The 13,500-nt window shown below is 41.5% G+C and overlaps 1 protein-coding gene across 6 annotated transcripts in view; it reads left to right on the forward strand.

The window, feature by feature from the left end:
- SLC2A3 (solute carrier family 2 member 3) overlaps positions 1-12,520 on the forward strand; it is a 68,702-nt gene extending 56,182 nt beyond the window's left edge. For 4 of the 6 annotated variants that reach the window (XM_070620649.1, XM_008528870.2, XM_070620651.1 and 1 more), the window contains exons 3-11: positions 3,321-3,413; positions 3,965-4,125; positions 4,945-5,185; positions 5,529-5,691; positions 6,009-6,196; positions 7,187-7,291; positions 7,665-7,766; positions 8,774-8,977; positions 9,979-12,520. In XM_070620649.1, coding sequence (XP_070476750.1) covers positions 3,321-3,413; positions 3,965-4,125; positions 4,945-5,185; positions 5,529-5,691; positions 6,009-6,196; positions 7,187-7,291; positions 7,665-7,766; positions 8,774-8,977; positions 9,979-10,197 — 1,476 coding nt within the window. In that variant the 3' untranslated portion in view covers positions 10,198-12,520. Of the gene's footprint in view, positions 1-1,206; positions 1,368-1,523; positions 1,687-3,320; positions 3,414-3,964; positions 4,126-4,944; positions 5,186-5,528; positions 5,692-6,008; positions 6,197-7,186; positions 7,292-7,664; positions 7,767-8,773; positions 8,978-9,978 lie in introns of those variants that run through there. The other 2 variants (XM_008528871.2, XM_070620648.1) reach the window with 2 other exon arrangements.
- The last annotated feature ends 980 nt before the right edge of the window (positions 12,521-13,500 follow it).

Here is a 13,500-nt window from a genome sequence, read left to right on the forward strand (position 1 = left end):
CCTCAAAAAAAACAACAGATATTCTCATTTAAGGGAAGGAAACATCATCATCTGGTTTGTTTCAGGTCCTGTGGTAGCAATTTGAATTGTAGACCTACAACCAAAACCCCAAAAGAAGATGCATCTCCTCTGGCTACAATTTAGAAAAATTGTATCCCTTTACCAGGCTTCTTTTACCCAAACACCCTCTTACCCCATACTGAAGGGGTTGCTAGGCTACAAATTAATGGGCATTAGGAATTTGACCTTTGATATTTCCCCTCCAGCAAAGCCTTGATCTTATCTCTCACTTACCCAACTCTTTAACCACAACTAAATTGTTTTGCTTTGTTTACCCTCATACTGCAGCCACCTCTCTCCTTTCATTATCCTTCATCTTCCACTGTTCACATTTTTCTTATCTGTTTTTCTTACTTGCTCAGTTTTATAGCTTAGTAATCATATATTTACCTCATACTTTCTTTCAAGAAATTCAGTCTATAGTTACTGAGATATTGATAATTGTCTCATCTGTGTAAGAACCAGTTGGCTTTGCCCTTTTTTATTTTTTTAAGTGGAAGAAGGGAAATACTACAAATTCCTTAAGGATTAGGATTTTTTTGTCCTTTATACTGATAAATTCCCAACTTCTTAAAGAGTACCTGATACATAGTATGTGCTCAGCAAATACCTGTTTAACTGAATTTGACAAATTGTTCCATCTCTAGATGCTATAAACCTGAGACTAGGGGCAAAACATTGCAGAATGGGTAGAACGCAGAATGGGTGGTATGATGAATGCCATATTAAGGATTTTGGATTGTATCCCACAGGCAGTTAATTGTCTTCTTCCTGCAGCCCAGGAGAGTTGGTCTGGCTCCTGGATATTCAGGTTTCCTTACTCCCAGGAGAGATTATGCTAATCTGAGGACAAGTAGAGCCAAAAACTGGTCCAATTTTTCCCTCTCTTTTCTTCTCTCAGACTGTCCTTCCTTCCCTCTCCTTCAAGATTGTAGACCCAGCCTGCAGTCAAAAAGCAGCTGATTAAATGTATAGGATTATGAATTCTTTCTGCTTACACTCCTTCAAAAAACCTTAATTCTCAGATAATAGCACCCACTCGACCTTGCCTTACTTAGATAATATTTATTCTCATCTCTTTATAGATTGATTCAATTCAGAGCAGATGTGAGAGCAAAAGATAAAATTTATTTGCCCTCCCTCCAGGCTTTTCTGGTAGCATTTTGTCTGTGAAACTAAGAGGCTATAGCTGCTATTAAAAGAGGGAAGGACGACGGCGTAAAAAAACCGAATGGGGACAGTAAAGGATGTGGTTTTAAACAAGAGGAAGGAGTATGTCGTTGCCTAGGGTGGAGCCAGAATTTGAGGTCAGAAACTTCTGAGAGGTCACAAGATTACTTGGGAGCCGGTGTGGGGTGGGGCCGGGGTGGGGCCAGGGCGGGGGTTGGGGGGTGGCTTGTCCCCTTCCAGACTCCACCCCTTGCAGAGATTATAAATGGGTGCCTGGCGTGATCTCTAAACAGTGTGGGTGAGGCATAGGAGGACAACTGATGACCTGAAGGAAAACTTGCTGCTGGGGACATTTTTAAGGTTTTGTTGGCTGGAAGAGGTGTTTCTGGAATACTACTCCTAGATCTTTCGTGAAGATTCGAAAAGAATTAAATTAGGGCCATGGGGACACAGAAGGTAAGAATGACACAATTACCAGTTATTTTTGCTTGTTTGGGGTATATTCAGAAAGGCAAACCTTAGTGGTGATTGCTGTGTTCTATTCTAAGTAGCCTAGCCATCTGAAGGCCTTTTCATTCTTGTCCAACCTGCAATGCTACAGTTTCACCAGTTCTCTTTGAATGTCATATCCTGTAAAGGATTTATCCCAGCACCGTTCATCTTCCTGCTGTACAGAAAGTCACCTGGAGAAGTTGTGTTTACTTCTCAGATTTTTTTTTTTACGTAATTACATGCTACTGAAGATTTGAGGATGAGAGGATCAAGCGTTCAGGGGACCAGGGGCAGCTTGGTTGTGGTGATTACAAGTGGGGGTCTCAGAGACAGCATGAGGATTTCCCTGGAAGCATTAGACTTTGAAAGGACCTGGGATTTGTTTGGAGGTGTGGGTCAGTGTCCAGCTATCTGTTCCATAACCTCTGGGATTCCCTGGATACTAAGGAGAGAGAATTCCAGTTGTCTTTCCCATTGTGGTTATGATTGTGAGTGCAGGAGATGTTAATGTATTATTGTGTGTCATGTATGCAATATTTGTAGGGAAAAAGGTATTTTCACTAAGGTAAACTTAATTGAAAATAAAGAAAGATAAGAGAAGGGATGAAAAATGGGAAAGAAGAGGAAAAGGCCCTCAAGGATGATAGATGATGAGGGGGAAAAGAAGAAATTTTTACTGAAAAGAAAAGGATTAAACAGAAAGAACTATGCACTAGCAGAGGATCTCAGGGGTACTTACGCCTGTTTGCCTGGCAGGCAAGGTCAACTTGGGGAACAGAAAGTCCCAGCCTGCCTGAGAGAGAAGGAGTTTAAGATAAGGAAGGTTTGGGGCCATAGAGGATGGCCCCAGGCATAAAAATTGAGCTACCTTGAGGTGGAAATCTAAGATAACACCCACTTGAATTATTCCCGGCAAGGTGAGATGACTGGGTTGATTCTGCCCCCCACCCTCCGCTAAGAAATGTCTCCTCTGTGTTGGGTTGGGAGTGAGCTTGTGCTCTCCCCCTGCTGGGTGCAGGATAGCAGTACAGTATTAAATAAACGGGAAGAATTTCAAATGGGGCCAGGATGCAGTGGGTAGATACTGTACATTCCATGACCCAGAGATAGTCAAAGAGCAGCCCAGTGGTAAAGACGCACGTGGCCGTCACCACTCCGGGCTTCCATGGAATCTGCGGTACAGATGAGACTACGGTGGACCTAGCTGTTTACAAAATAATCTCTTGTTAGGAATCCTAAAGCTCTCTTTTCCTCTGATCTCCCAGTTCTTTCTATTCTTGGGTGCAATTCTATGCTTGCTTTTAACTGGGGCACTTTTTTGAATGCTTCCAAACGGACTAACAAGTTCTTTCTTCCTAAATTTTCTTGTCAGTTTTCCCAACTTTATTCTACATGCCTGTCCGTTTATCTCCAGATAAGTTCTTCAGTATAACCTCCTCTTTTGTCTTCCCCATTCGTTACCTAAATCTCATTAAGTTTTTGTTCTTTTCTTACTACTCATATGCCAAGTTCTCCTAATACCTCTCCTTAATTAATGAGTCATTCGTCAATCAAGAGCTTTAAGGACTGTTTCTCCCCTTCCTCCTCCCCCTCCTCAGGTCACCGCCTCTCTGATCTTTGCCATCAGCATTGCTACAATAGGCTCTTTCCAGTTTGGCTACAACACTGGAGTCATCAATGCTCCTGAGATGGTGAGTGCCCAGCAAGTAGAGTTAGAATTTGGAATAGGGAAATTATTCCTTTAAGAAGGGTTTCAAGAATTAAGACTTTAAGACAAACTTGGTATCTAACTTGTCTTAAGACTGAAGAGGGAGAATAATATTGATGGGAAAGTCTGGTTGAATCACTAATCAAATCAAAAAGCTCATTTGCCCCCTATGCTGTGGACTATACTCATTCTTCCTCTCACCCTATGGTGATAGACTTCCTTTATTATTCCTTAGGAGTCAGTTACAAAGAAGAGGGGGTTGTTCTTAGGAGTGGGCTGGGGTAGTCACTGAACATCAGTGCTACTACCTACTGGGATTTTCAGGACAAATAAAAAATTGTTCTTTTCAGAGCTAGTAACATTGGCTCCAGTATGTTATCTATCTCTTCCATCCCATCTATTCATTCCCTTGATTCTTTACTTTTAAGGTAATCATAATGCTGTTCTGTTAGGGGAAGGAAGATCTGCAATATTTGTCTCTTTTCTCATCCAGCTCTAACAGTCTGCCCTCCCATCAACCATTTTAATTTGCAGATCATAAGGGACTTTCTCAATTACAGTTTGGAAGACAAGTTAACATACCGTCCCACTGAGGTGTTACTCACGTCCCTCTGGTCCTTGTCTGTGGCCATCTTCTCCGTTGGTGGTATGATTGGCTCCTTCTCCGTTGGACTCTTTGTCAACCGCTTTGGCAGGTATTGACCAGAAACTGGGCAAGGAAGAGGGTTTTACTGGTTATGCTGAGAAAAGGTACTGAGAATTAGGGCGGGGAAGTGATGATGCGTTCGAGTGAGAGCGCCTCAAATTCTGATCAAGGGAAACCTAGTCCAGCTGGCACTGAATATGACCACTCTTGCCTGGAGCTCTGCTACCCTGCATTGCATCAGATCACCTGGAGGCCTTTTAGAAAAACAGATTGGTGGGCCTTGCTCCAGAGTCAGACCTAATGATTTAGTAATTCTGGGGTGGAGGGGGACAATGTAGCAAATTTCTAACTGTTGCTGTTAGTTTGCGGACCACTTTGAGAATTATTGTCCTAAAAGTGCTTGCTAAAATCTTAGGCCACAGCTAAGACAGGGGAATCTTAAACAAGTTCTCTAGGTGAGTTTTATGCATATAGAGGTGTAAGAACCATTGATCATAGTTAGCCCAACTAGAAATGATCTGATAATAGAAAGTGGACAAGTTAGACCAAAAGAGGATATGTGAGGGGCCAGCCCCATGGCCAAGTAGTTAAGTTCGCGCACTCTGCTTCGGTGGCCCAGGGTTTCACCGGTTGAATCCTGGGCGTGGACACGGCACTGCTCATCAAGCCATGCTGAGGCGGCATCCCAAGTGCCACAACTAAAAATATACAACTATGTACCATGGGGCTTTGGGAGAAAAAGGAAAAATAAAATCTTTTAAAAAAAAGAGAGAATATGTGAGTTTGGAAAAGAGTAGAATGATAGGAAAGAAGGGGAGAGATTGGGGCCTATTTTGCTAACTTCACTTGTCTTTGCTTAACCTTTCAGGCGCAATTCAATGCTTATTGCCAACCTGTTGGCTGTCACTGGTGGCTGCCTTATGGGGTTCTGCAAATTAGCGGAGTCATTTGAAATGCTGATTCTGGGCCGATTGATTATTGGCCTCTTCTGCGGACTCTGTACAGGTTTCGTGCCCATGTACATTGGAGAGATATCTCCTACTGCCCTACGGGGGGCCTTTGGCACTCTCAACCAGCTGGGCATCGTCGTCGGGATTCTGGTGGCCCAGGTACTCTAGAAGTTATACTTAAGGAATGTTAGTTTCATGGCTCATTAAATGAGTTAACATGGATAAAGTACTCAAAAGAATGTCTGGCACATATTCAATTATAAGTTTCAGATAGCTCACAGACAGCTAAAGAAGCAGGCAGGGTAGAGAAAGGAAAAGAAACATAATTTATCTTTTCTTGTGGTAAAAAAAGTGGATGATTTTCTGAACTTTTTTTTAAATCAACTTGAGACCTATAAAGTACAGGATTTACTTTATACTACTATAATAATACTATATGGGATAAGATAGTGACATAAGATAGTGGCATAATACTATAGTGTTATCTTTGGCTGGTTTCTAGATCTTTGGTCTGAAAGTCATCTTGGGAACTGATGATCTTTGGCCCCTGCTATTGGCCTTCACCATCATTCCAGCTATCCTACAAAGTGCAGCCCTTCCATTTTGCCCTGAAAGTCCTAGATTCTTGCTCATTAACAGAAAGGAAGAGGAGAGTACTAAGAAGAGTGAGTATTTTTCACACCTTCACTATAGGAATTTTAGGGTTGTGCTTCGTTTTAGGGTGGGGGTATTGGATCTATTTTTTGTAATTTCCTTTCCCTGCCCCTCAGAACCCAAGTGGAGAGTTTTCTTATTACTCTTAAGTAAGAAACTTTTTCAACCCTTAAAGAATGAGATGAGAAGGTAAGTTAAGGCATGGATGCTGATTGATCAGCCACATCCAGGGCTCCTCTTGTGTGCCTTCTTCCCAGCTGTCTTTTGCAAAAAATGAATTTAGGACAGCACTTTATATTTATCCTTTCCTCTTTGTTCTTTTTGCTAGTCCTTCAGCGATTGTGGGGCACCCAGGATGTGGCTCAGGACATCCAGGAGATGAAAGATGAGAGTATTAGGATGGCCCAGGAAAAGCAAGTCACTGTGCTAGAGCTCTTTAGAGCACCCAGCTACCGGCAGCCCATCATCATTTCCATCATGCTCCAGCTCTCTCAGCAGCTCTCTGGAATCAATGCTGTGAGTATCTACTTTTGTGTCAAAGGTGCCATACAATACTTCATTTAAAACACTTGACCAGAGGGGCTGGCCCTGTGGCCGAGTGGTTAAGTTCGCGCACTCCGCTGCAGGCGGCCCAGTGCTTCGTCGGTTCGAATCCTGGGCGCGGACATGGCACTGCTCATCAAACCACGCTGAGGCAGCGTCCCACATGCCACAACTAGAAGGACTCACAACGAAGAATATACAACTATGTACCGGGGGGCTTTGGGGAGAAAAAGGAAACAAAAAAGAAGTCTGGCGAGTACCAGTATAGAGGCAAATACTCTGGGTGAAATAATAAATTCCTGAGCCATACCTGAGGGACTGACTGAATCTGGATGATCTAGATACTGTGTTCATGTTACCTTGAAGTCTGAGTCCAATATTTTGACATCTCTTTGACAATGATAGTTGTTGCAACCCTATGTTTTAGCACTGTATTGAGTAAATAATAAAAATAGTATATATTAAATAGTAGTTTATTTACTATATTAAATTAAAGTAGTGGCTAGTATTATTTCCTAAAACACTTGGAAAGCACCTAGGGCTAAGAATACTTGCCCAAGTTCTGCTTCTAACTGTATGAGTGAGCTGGGGTTACTCCTCAATTTCTTCACTGTCAAATTGGGACATCAGTGTACTTATCACTGTTTTGAGGGTTAGGGGAAAAGTCCATTGAAAAAGCTTAAATGAAAAACTTAATAAGACTTAAACCTTTATATAAGGTAATAAAGTCAATGTAAGGAAGAGACTAAATGGAGTGGTAGGAATAACCGTAGTTAGAAGAGAAAATGGAAATGAGCCACTAGAATTGAGAATAGAGATAAGATACAAAAGGTATTTCATTTGCAGAAAAGATACTGTGATTGAACCAAAAAACCCTAGAAACTTTTGGGACTTTGACAGTTCTGTTTAACTGCTGTGCATAGTTGCTGTTTCAAGTGTGCGTCTTCTTTTGTTTCCTATTAGGTGTTCTATTACTCAACAGGAATCTTCAGAGATGCAGGTGTTCAGGAGCCAATTTATGCCACTATTGGTGCGGGTGTGGTTAATACTATCTTCACCGTAGTTTCTGTAAGTTGAATGATTTGATAATTTTCAGCAGGGGGGAAGGAGAATTCTTGCTACACGTGTTCAAAGATAGGTTGCATGTCCTTCCACCTCCTTACCATCATTTAGTTAAACCTTTTTTCCTCTTTGGGGAAAAAGAGTTATTGAATGATGAGTGTAAGTAGTCTTCACTCTCTTCAAGCAAATGTGGAATGGATGGGAAAGAAAGAGATACAGAAGAGATTATTATATAGGATGCTTTAAACTTGGAACTGGAAAAGGGGGAGTGTGACTGCAACAAGTATCCTGCTATTGAGAAGGCAGATGCAGGTAGCTCATACAGTGTTTTCATGAAGGGGGAAAGCAGAAGTCTCATGTTATTTTCTTCTTCTTTTAGCTGTTCCTGGTGGATAGGGCAGGGAGAAGGACGCTACATATGATAGGCCTTGGAGGGATGGCTTTTTGTTCTATCCTCATGACTGTTTCTCTCTTATTAAAGGTGAGTGCTCTTTGAGTGAAGGAAAGGAAGGGGACGGGGGAAGGAGAGAGCTTACAGTTGATTCTCTGTGATGGATGGGTACTGAAGATTGGGGGTGGATCAAGTCAAATTTGAGAGAAGCAACATTACCAGAGTTTTAAAAAAAAAGTGGATCATTAGAGATAGGTAATTAAACAACTGCTGGAATCCTTAAATCTATATAACATATGGCTTGTAAAACACGTTATCTAGGGGCCGGTTCCGTGGCCAAGTGGTTAAGTTCGCACACTCTGCTTCAGCAGCCCAGGGTTTCACCAGTGCGGATCCTGGGCATGGACCTAACACTGCTCATCAAGCCATGCTGAGGCAGCATCCCACATAGCAGAACTGGAAGAACCTACAACTAAAATGTACAACTATGTACTGGGGGGCTTTGGGAAGGAGAAGAAGAAGGAAAAAAGATCGGCAACAGATGTTAGCTCACGGCCAATCTTTATTTTTAAAAAAAGTTATCTAATTGTTAAAGTAATCTTGAGGTAATTATTATTCCCGTTTTACAGATGATGAAATGGTCTCAGTGCAAAATGACATTTGTGTAATCACATAGCTAGGATTCAAAAACCCAAGGCTTTTGGCTCAGTCCAGTAACTCCATTATTCCATAGGACAGAAGGAGCTTTTCATTATCAATCAGTACTCATCTCTGGCAAGCTGGATCCTACCTAAGTCAGGCTGTCTTTATGTTTTTTTTTTTCAATGAACTTCCCAAAGCTCAGGTGGTCTTTATTCTCTCTCTCTTTTTTCTCCTTTTTTGTTTTTATTGCAGTAACATTGCATTATAACATTATATAGCTTTCAGATGTACATCGTAATATATTTCGAATTTTGTGTACATTACATCATGTTCACCACCCAAAAACTGATTATAGTCCATCACCAGACATCTGTGCCTAATCCCCCCTTTTGCTCTCCCCCCTCCCCATCATGCTGTCTTTAATGTTAACTTTTATCTCTTCCTTCCTCATATAGGGTGACTATCAGTGGATGAGTTTTGTCTGTATTGGGGCTATCTTGATCTTCGTGGCCTTCTTTGAAGTTGGCCCAGGCCCCATTCCCTGGTTTATTGTGGCCGAACTCTTCAGCCAGGGACCTCGCCCAGCTGCAGTGGCAGTGGCTGGTTGTTCCAACTGGACCTCCAACTTTTTAGTTGGACTGCTCTTCCCCTCAGCTGCAGTAAGTAAAATAAAACTCACCTAGTCCATCTTGAAACCAGCCCACTTAAGCCAACATGTTTAAGATATACCTTAATAATGGTTACTGACATCATGAAGGATTAGATATCAAGGGCTTTAAACCAGATTTTTCCCTAATATTCAATGATACATAGAAAAAGAAGGGATTATAGCAGAAAAGATTGAAGCATGAGGGCAAAACTGGAAACTTTTAAAAAGGACTGCTAGTCTGAGATGATACAGGCAGAGTTCTGCCTAGAAACAGAATGATAGTGATAAGCCTCAAAGGATTCCAAACCAATACAAACAGTCCCTGACTTAGAATGGTTCAACTTACAATTTTTCGACTTTACGATGGTGAGAAAGTGATACACGTTCAGTGGAAACCATACTTGGAATTTTGGATTTTGATCTTTTCCTGGGCTAGCAATATGTGGTAAGATACGCTCATGATGCTGGGCAACAGCTTTGAGTCCCAGCTTTCAATCAGCCACACGATGGTGACGGTAAACACCCGATACACTTAGGACCATTCCATACCTGGACAACCATTCTGTTTTCCACTTTCAGTACAGTAGTCAATAAATTACATGAGATATTCTACAGTTTACTATAAAATAGGCTTTGTATTAGATGATTTTGCCCAATTATAAGCTAATGTAAGTGTTCTGAGCACGTTTAAGGTAGGCTAGGCTAAGATATGATGCTCAGTAGCTTAGGCATATTAAATGTATTTTCAACCTAATGATATTTTTAACTTACGATGATGGGTTTATCAGGACATAACCCCATCGTAAGTCGAGGAAGATCTGTACTTAAAATCTATAATTTGAATTAGTGTTAATAGCTTCATGATCTTACAGGCTCACTAAGCATGGGATGTTCATCAATCAGGTTAAATATAGGCGTGAAGCCTATTGGAAATATGGATGTGAAGGAAACTGGAGTTTGTCAATGACCAGATTTTTATATCAACACTTGTTTTTTGTTTCCTTTCACTAGACCTATTTAGGAGCCTACGTTTTTCTTGTCTTCTCCGCCTTCCTTGTTATCTTCTTGGTCTTCACCTACTTCAAAGTCCCTGAGACCCGTGGCAGGACTTTTGAGGAAATTACGCGAGCTTTTGAAGTGCAGGCACAGGATCCTAATAGAGCTGAGAAAGGCCCCATGATGGAGATGAACAGCATCCAGCCTGTCAAGGAGACCACCACCAATGTCTAAGCCATGCCTGCTTCCCGCCCCCCTCCCAACATGGAAAAGCAGCCTCTCTCTGAATGAGGGAGAGACCTCATCAGGTTGTAACCCAGGACTGTTTCTGAATGCTGCTACTTGATTCCTTTCTCATCCCACACACTCCATGAGCACTCAGAGGAACCCAATGCTGAGGTTAGTTGTATCTTCAATGGCTTTTTAAACATTTCATTTCTTGGACATTCTCTTCTGTTTAGGAGAGACCAAGTGAACCTACCTTCATTTCAGGAGGGATTGGCCACTTGGCATATGACAGCTTTGCCAGCTCCTCCCCCTTAGGTTCTAATATTGCCTCACGAGGGCACATAGGGGAATGAGAGTGAGGGTACAATTCCCCCCAGCCTCAGACTTACCAGGAAACAAATATACATGAGTGTGGAGGACAGAGAGGGATTCAATAAGAGCACCTTCCTCACTTCCATACAGCTCTGCAGAGCAAATTAACTTGAGTTTTATTTATTTTACCTTCTGGTTTTATTGCATAAATATTTATTTTTTTAAGTGTAAAGTAATTTTACCAAATAATGAAAACATAAGGAAATTGAGGTTGGAGGGAGGTGCTTAAAGATAGGTTATAGGATGGAAGATTTGATACTGGAGAGGCTAAGGTGCAATAAGAATGGAAGAATTTAGGGAGAAATGTAATGCGTTATTGGAGGGTATATGATGTGTGTGAGGTTTGCACATTGCCTCTTAACAATTTCTGTCCTTCAGATGGAAAGTTCAAGTTTAATTTCTCAGAAAAGTCATGTGCCTGTGTAAAGAAGCTACTGGTTTCCTTTGGAAATTTTTTCTTTGTTTAAGATTATATGTAGTATTACTTGAAATCCAGGATTATTGCTAAGATGGGCATTGTGGTTAATGGTGGTTGATGGGTTCTAATTTTGGATAGTGTCTAGAGAAGTCAAGGTTATTTCTAGAAATCTTCTCTCCCCTCACTGCATCAAACAACTTCTTCCCCTTGTAGTGGACTCACTTTTTTTTTCAAGTACTTCTACCACGCATTTGATGGGAAAGCCCTCCAAATGACCAACCTAAAATATTGATTCTTGGTAGAGGTTTGTTGTTTCTCCATTTTGTTCTTTAGGAGATTTTAGATGTTGATTTTTATTTTGTTATAAGCCACAGCTTTAAAAGGAATTCGGAGGAGAATGTTCATAGCTAACTTGAAATTTGTAACCTCAGCTCTGGGGGAGGATTTTTTCTTAATGATTGTTTAGTTGAAGTATATTATTGCTTTAGGGTCATTGCATGCTTGTTTATGTCTGTTACCATGTCAAGTTAGCCTGTTACCATGTTACCATAGTATTATGTCAAGTGGTCTTAGAGAACTTGAGTCTTTCCCGCAGGCCACATTTGAGATGGTATTGAGTAAATGTGCGGTGTAGCCCATACTTGAGAGTATGAATGTATGTGCACTGTCACTTTGCTCTGGGTGGAAGTAGTTTACTGGTAACTTGTTTCCTCTATGTTCCCACAGCCCCGCTTTGGGTAGAATGTGTTAAAACTCATCCCTATGTATGTAAATAACACTGCCTCTGCTGGGTCGAATTTGCATCTATGGTTTTCTTCCAGACTTTAGAGTTCAGTCTCATCTGGCTACCTTTCCTTGTTGGAGAGTAGGGGGAGAACTCCCTAAATCTTGAGATTGAGAGTGGAGGGCTCGGCCTCACTCCAGACCCAGACGATGGGAGTAGGAAGGAGAGTGTGAGCTCAGGACATGTGGCCTCCTGGGGACCCTGGAGGAGGGTCTTGGGGGAAAGGGAGGCATTCTTTTCAGGGGCTAAGAAACAAGCTAAAGACTTTTCTAACTAGAGTGTTTCAGAGAGTTGGATGAGGTGGAGGGATTTACACTTGCTACAGGTCACGGACACCTCCACGGTCATCTACTTTCCCAGTATTTTTATAAATGGAGATTGGACCCCGATCTTCCCTTTCTTGTATGTTGCTTGGTCTCCCTTTCCCTCCTTGGTGCTTACACATTTCAGGCCCTTTAGCCAAACCCTTGCCTACGGCAGTATTTTAGTTCTCAGTTCTCACCATTCCCTCTGGTCCTTGAGCCTTTGGATAAAAACTCATAGAGCTATGGACTGGGGCTTTGCTGGAACAGGTGACTTTCCTCTAACTGTGCCTCTCCTTCTGGCTCCTCAAAAGCAGTGGGTTGGCAGTGACGGAGTGTGGAAGTTTTCCCGTTTCTCAGTGACCAGATTGTGAATATTTCCAAATGGATTTTCTATTATTAATGTTACTGTAGTTCTTTGTTTTGAAATAAAAATTCTGAAAGTACATATGACATCACAGGCTTGGTTTTTTTTGTTTTGTTTTATTTTTGTCCTTCCTATAACAACAATATCAGCTTTAAATCCTGGTTTGGCCACTCAGTACCTGTTGTAACCTTGAGTAAGTTTCTTCTAAGAAAGTCTCATACATATGAAAATAGTACTTGTTATTCTGCAGATGAAACGAAAAAGCCTTAGTAACATTGCTTTGCATATTTAATATATTACGTTGCTTTCTTCCCCCTGCCCTCCCCCCGTGAGAATTCTTTTCTTCCTTCTTAGAGTCTTTCCTACTTCCTTTCTCCTCCAGTCTTTGATGTCTAAAATTCAGTCTACACTGATGTCAAGGCATCCATATGACATATTTATCACTATCCTACTTAAAATCCTTCTATAGTTTTCAATGGACTACAGAAAAGACTCACACAGCCCTCCAGGGCAAGGTCTCTGCTACCTTTTCGGTCAGCTCCCATTTATGTAAGAAAACACCTCCCACCCACTATGGCACTCATTAACACCTGCATGCCTGCCTTTCTGTAGTTCTGACACTCCCTTCCCTATGTTTCTATTTACTTACTAAAGATATTTGAATTGCTACTGTCTATTTCTGTTCAGCCCAGGCATGAGCTTCCTTACTCTCAACATAATCCTTACAGTGGTACTTTGTATGTTAGAGGAAATGAAAGAATGAAAGACCCCTGACTGTCGCAAAAGAGCCTCTGAGTACACCACATTTTCCATAATTGTGGTTGTGTTAGCTCCCTTTTTCCACCTTTGCTTCCTCATAGTTCATTCTCCACATAATCAGAGTGATCTTTTAAAGTCAGATCATGTCACTCCCCTTCTTAAAGCCTTCCAGTTACATCTTGTCACGCTTAAAATAGTATCCAGACTCCTTTACTGTGGCCTATAAATTGGGTGACCATAAGTCCCAGCTTGCTCCTGTTACCCTAGTGTGACTTTTAGTATACTGCTTTCATTCATTCTCAAAACC

Source organism: Equus przewalskii, chromosome 5 (assembly GCF_037783145.1).
Source record: "Equus przewalskii isolate Varuska chromosome 5, EquPr2, whole genome shotgun sequence".
Classification (NCBI taxonomy): Eukaryota; Metazoa; Chordata; class Mammalia; order Perissodactyla; family Equidae; genus Equus; species Equus przewalskii.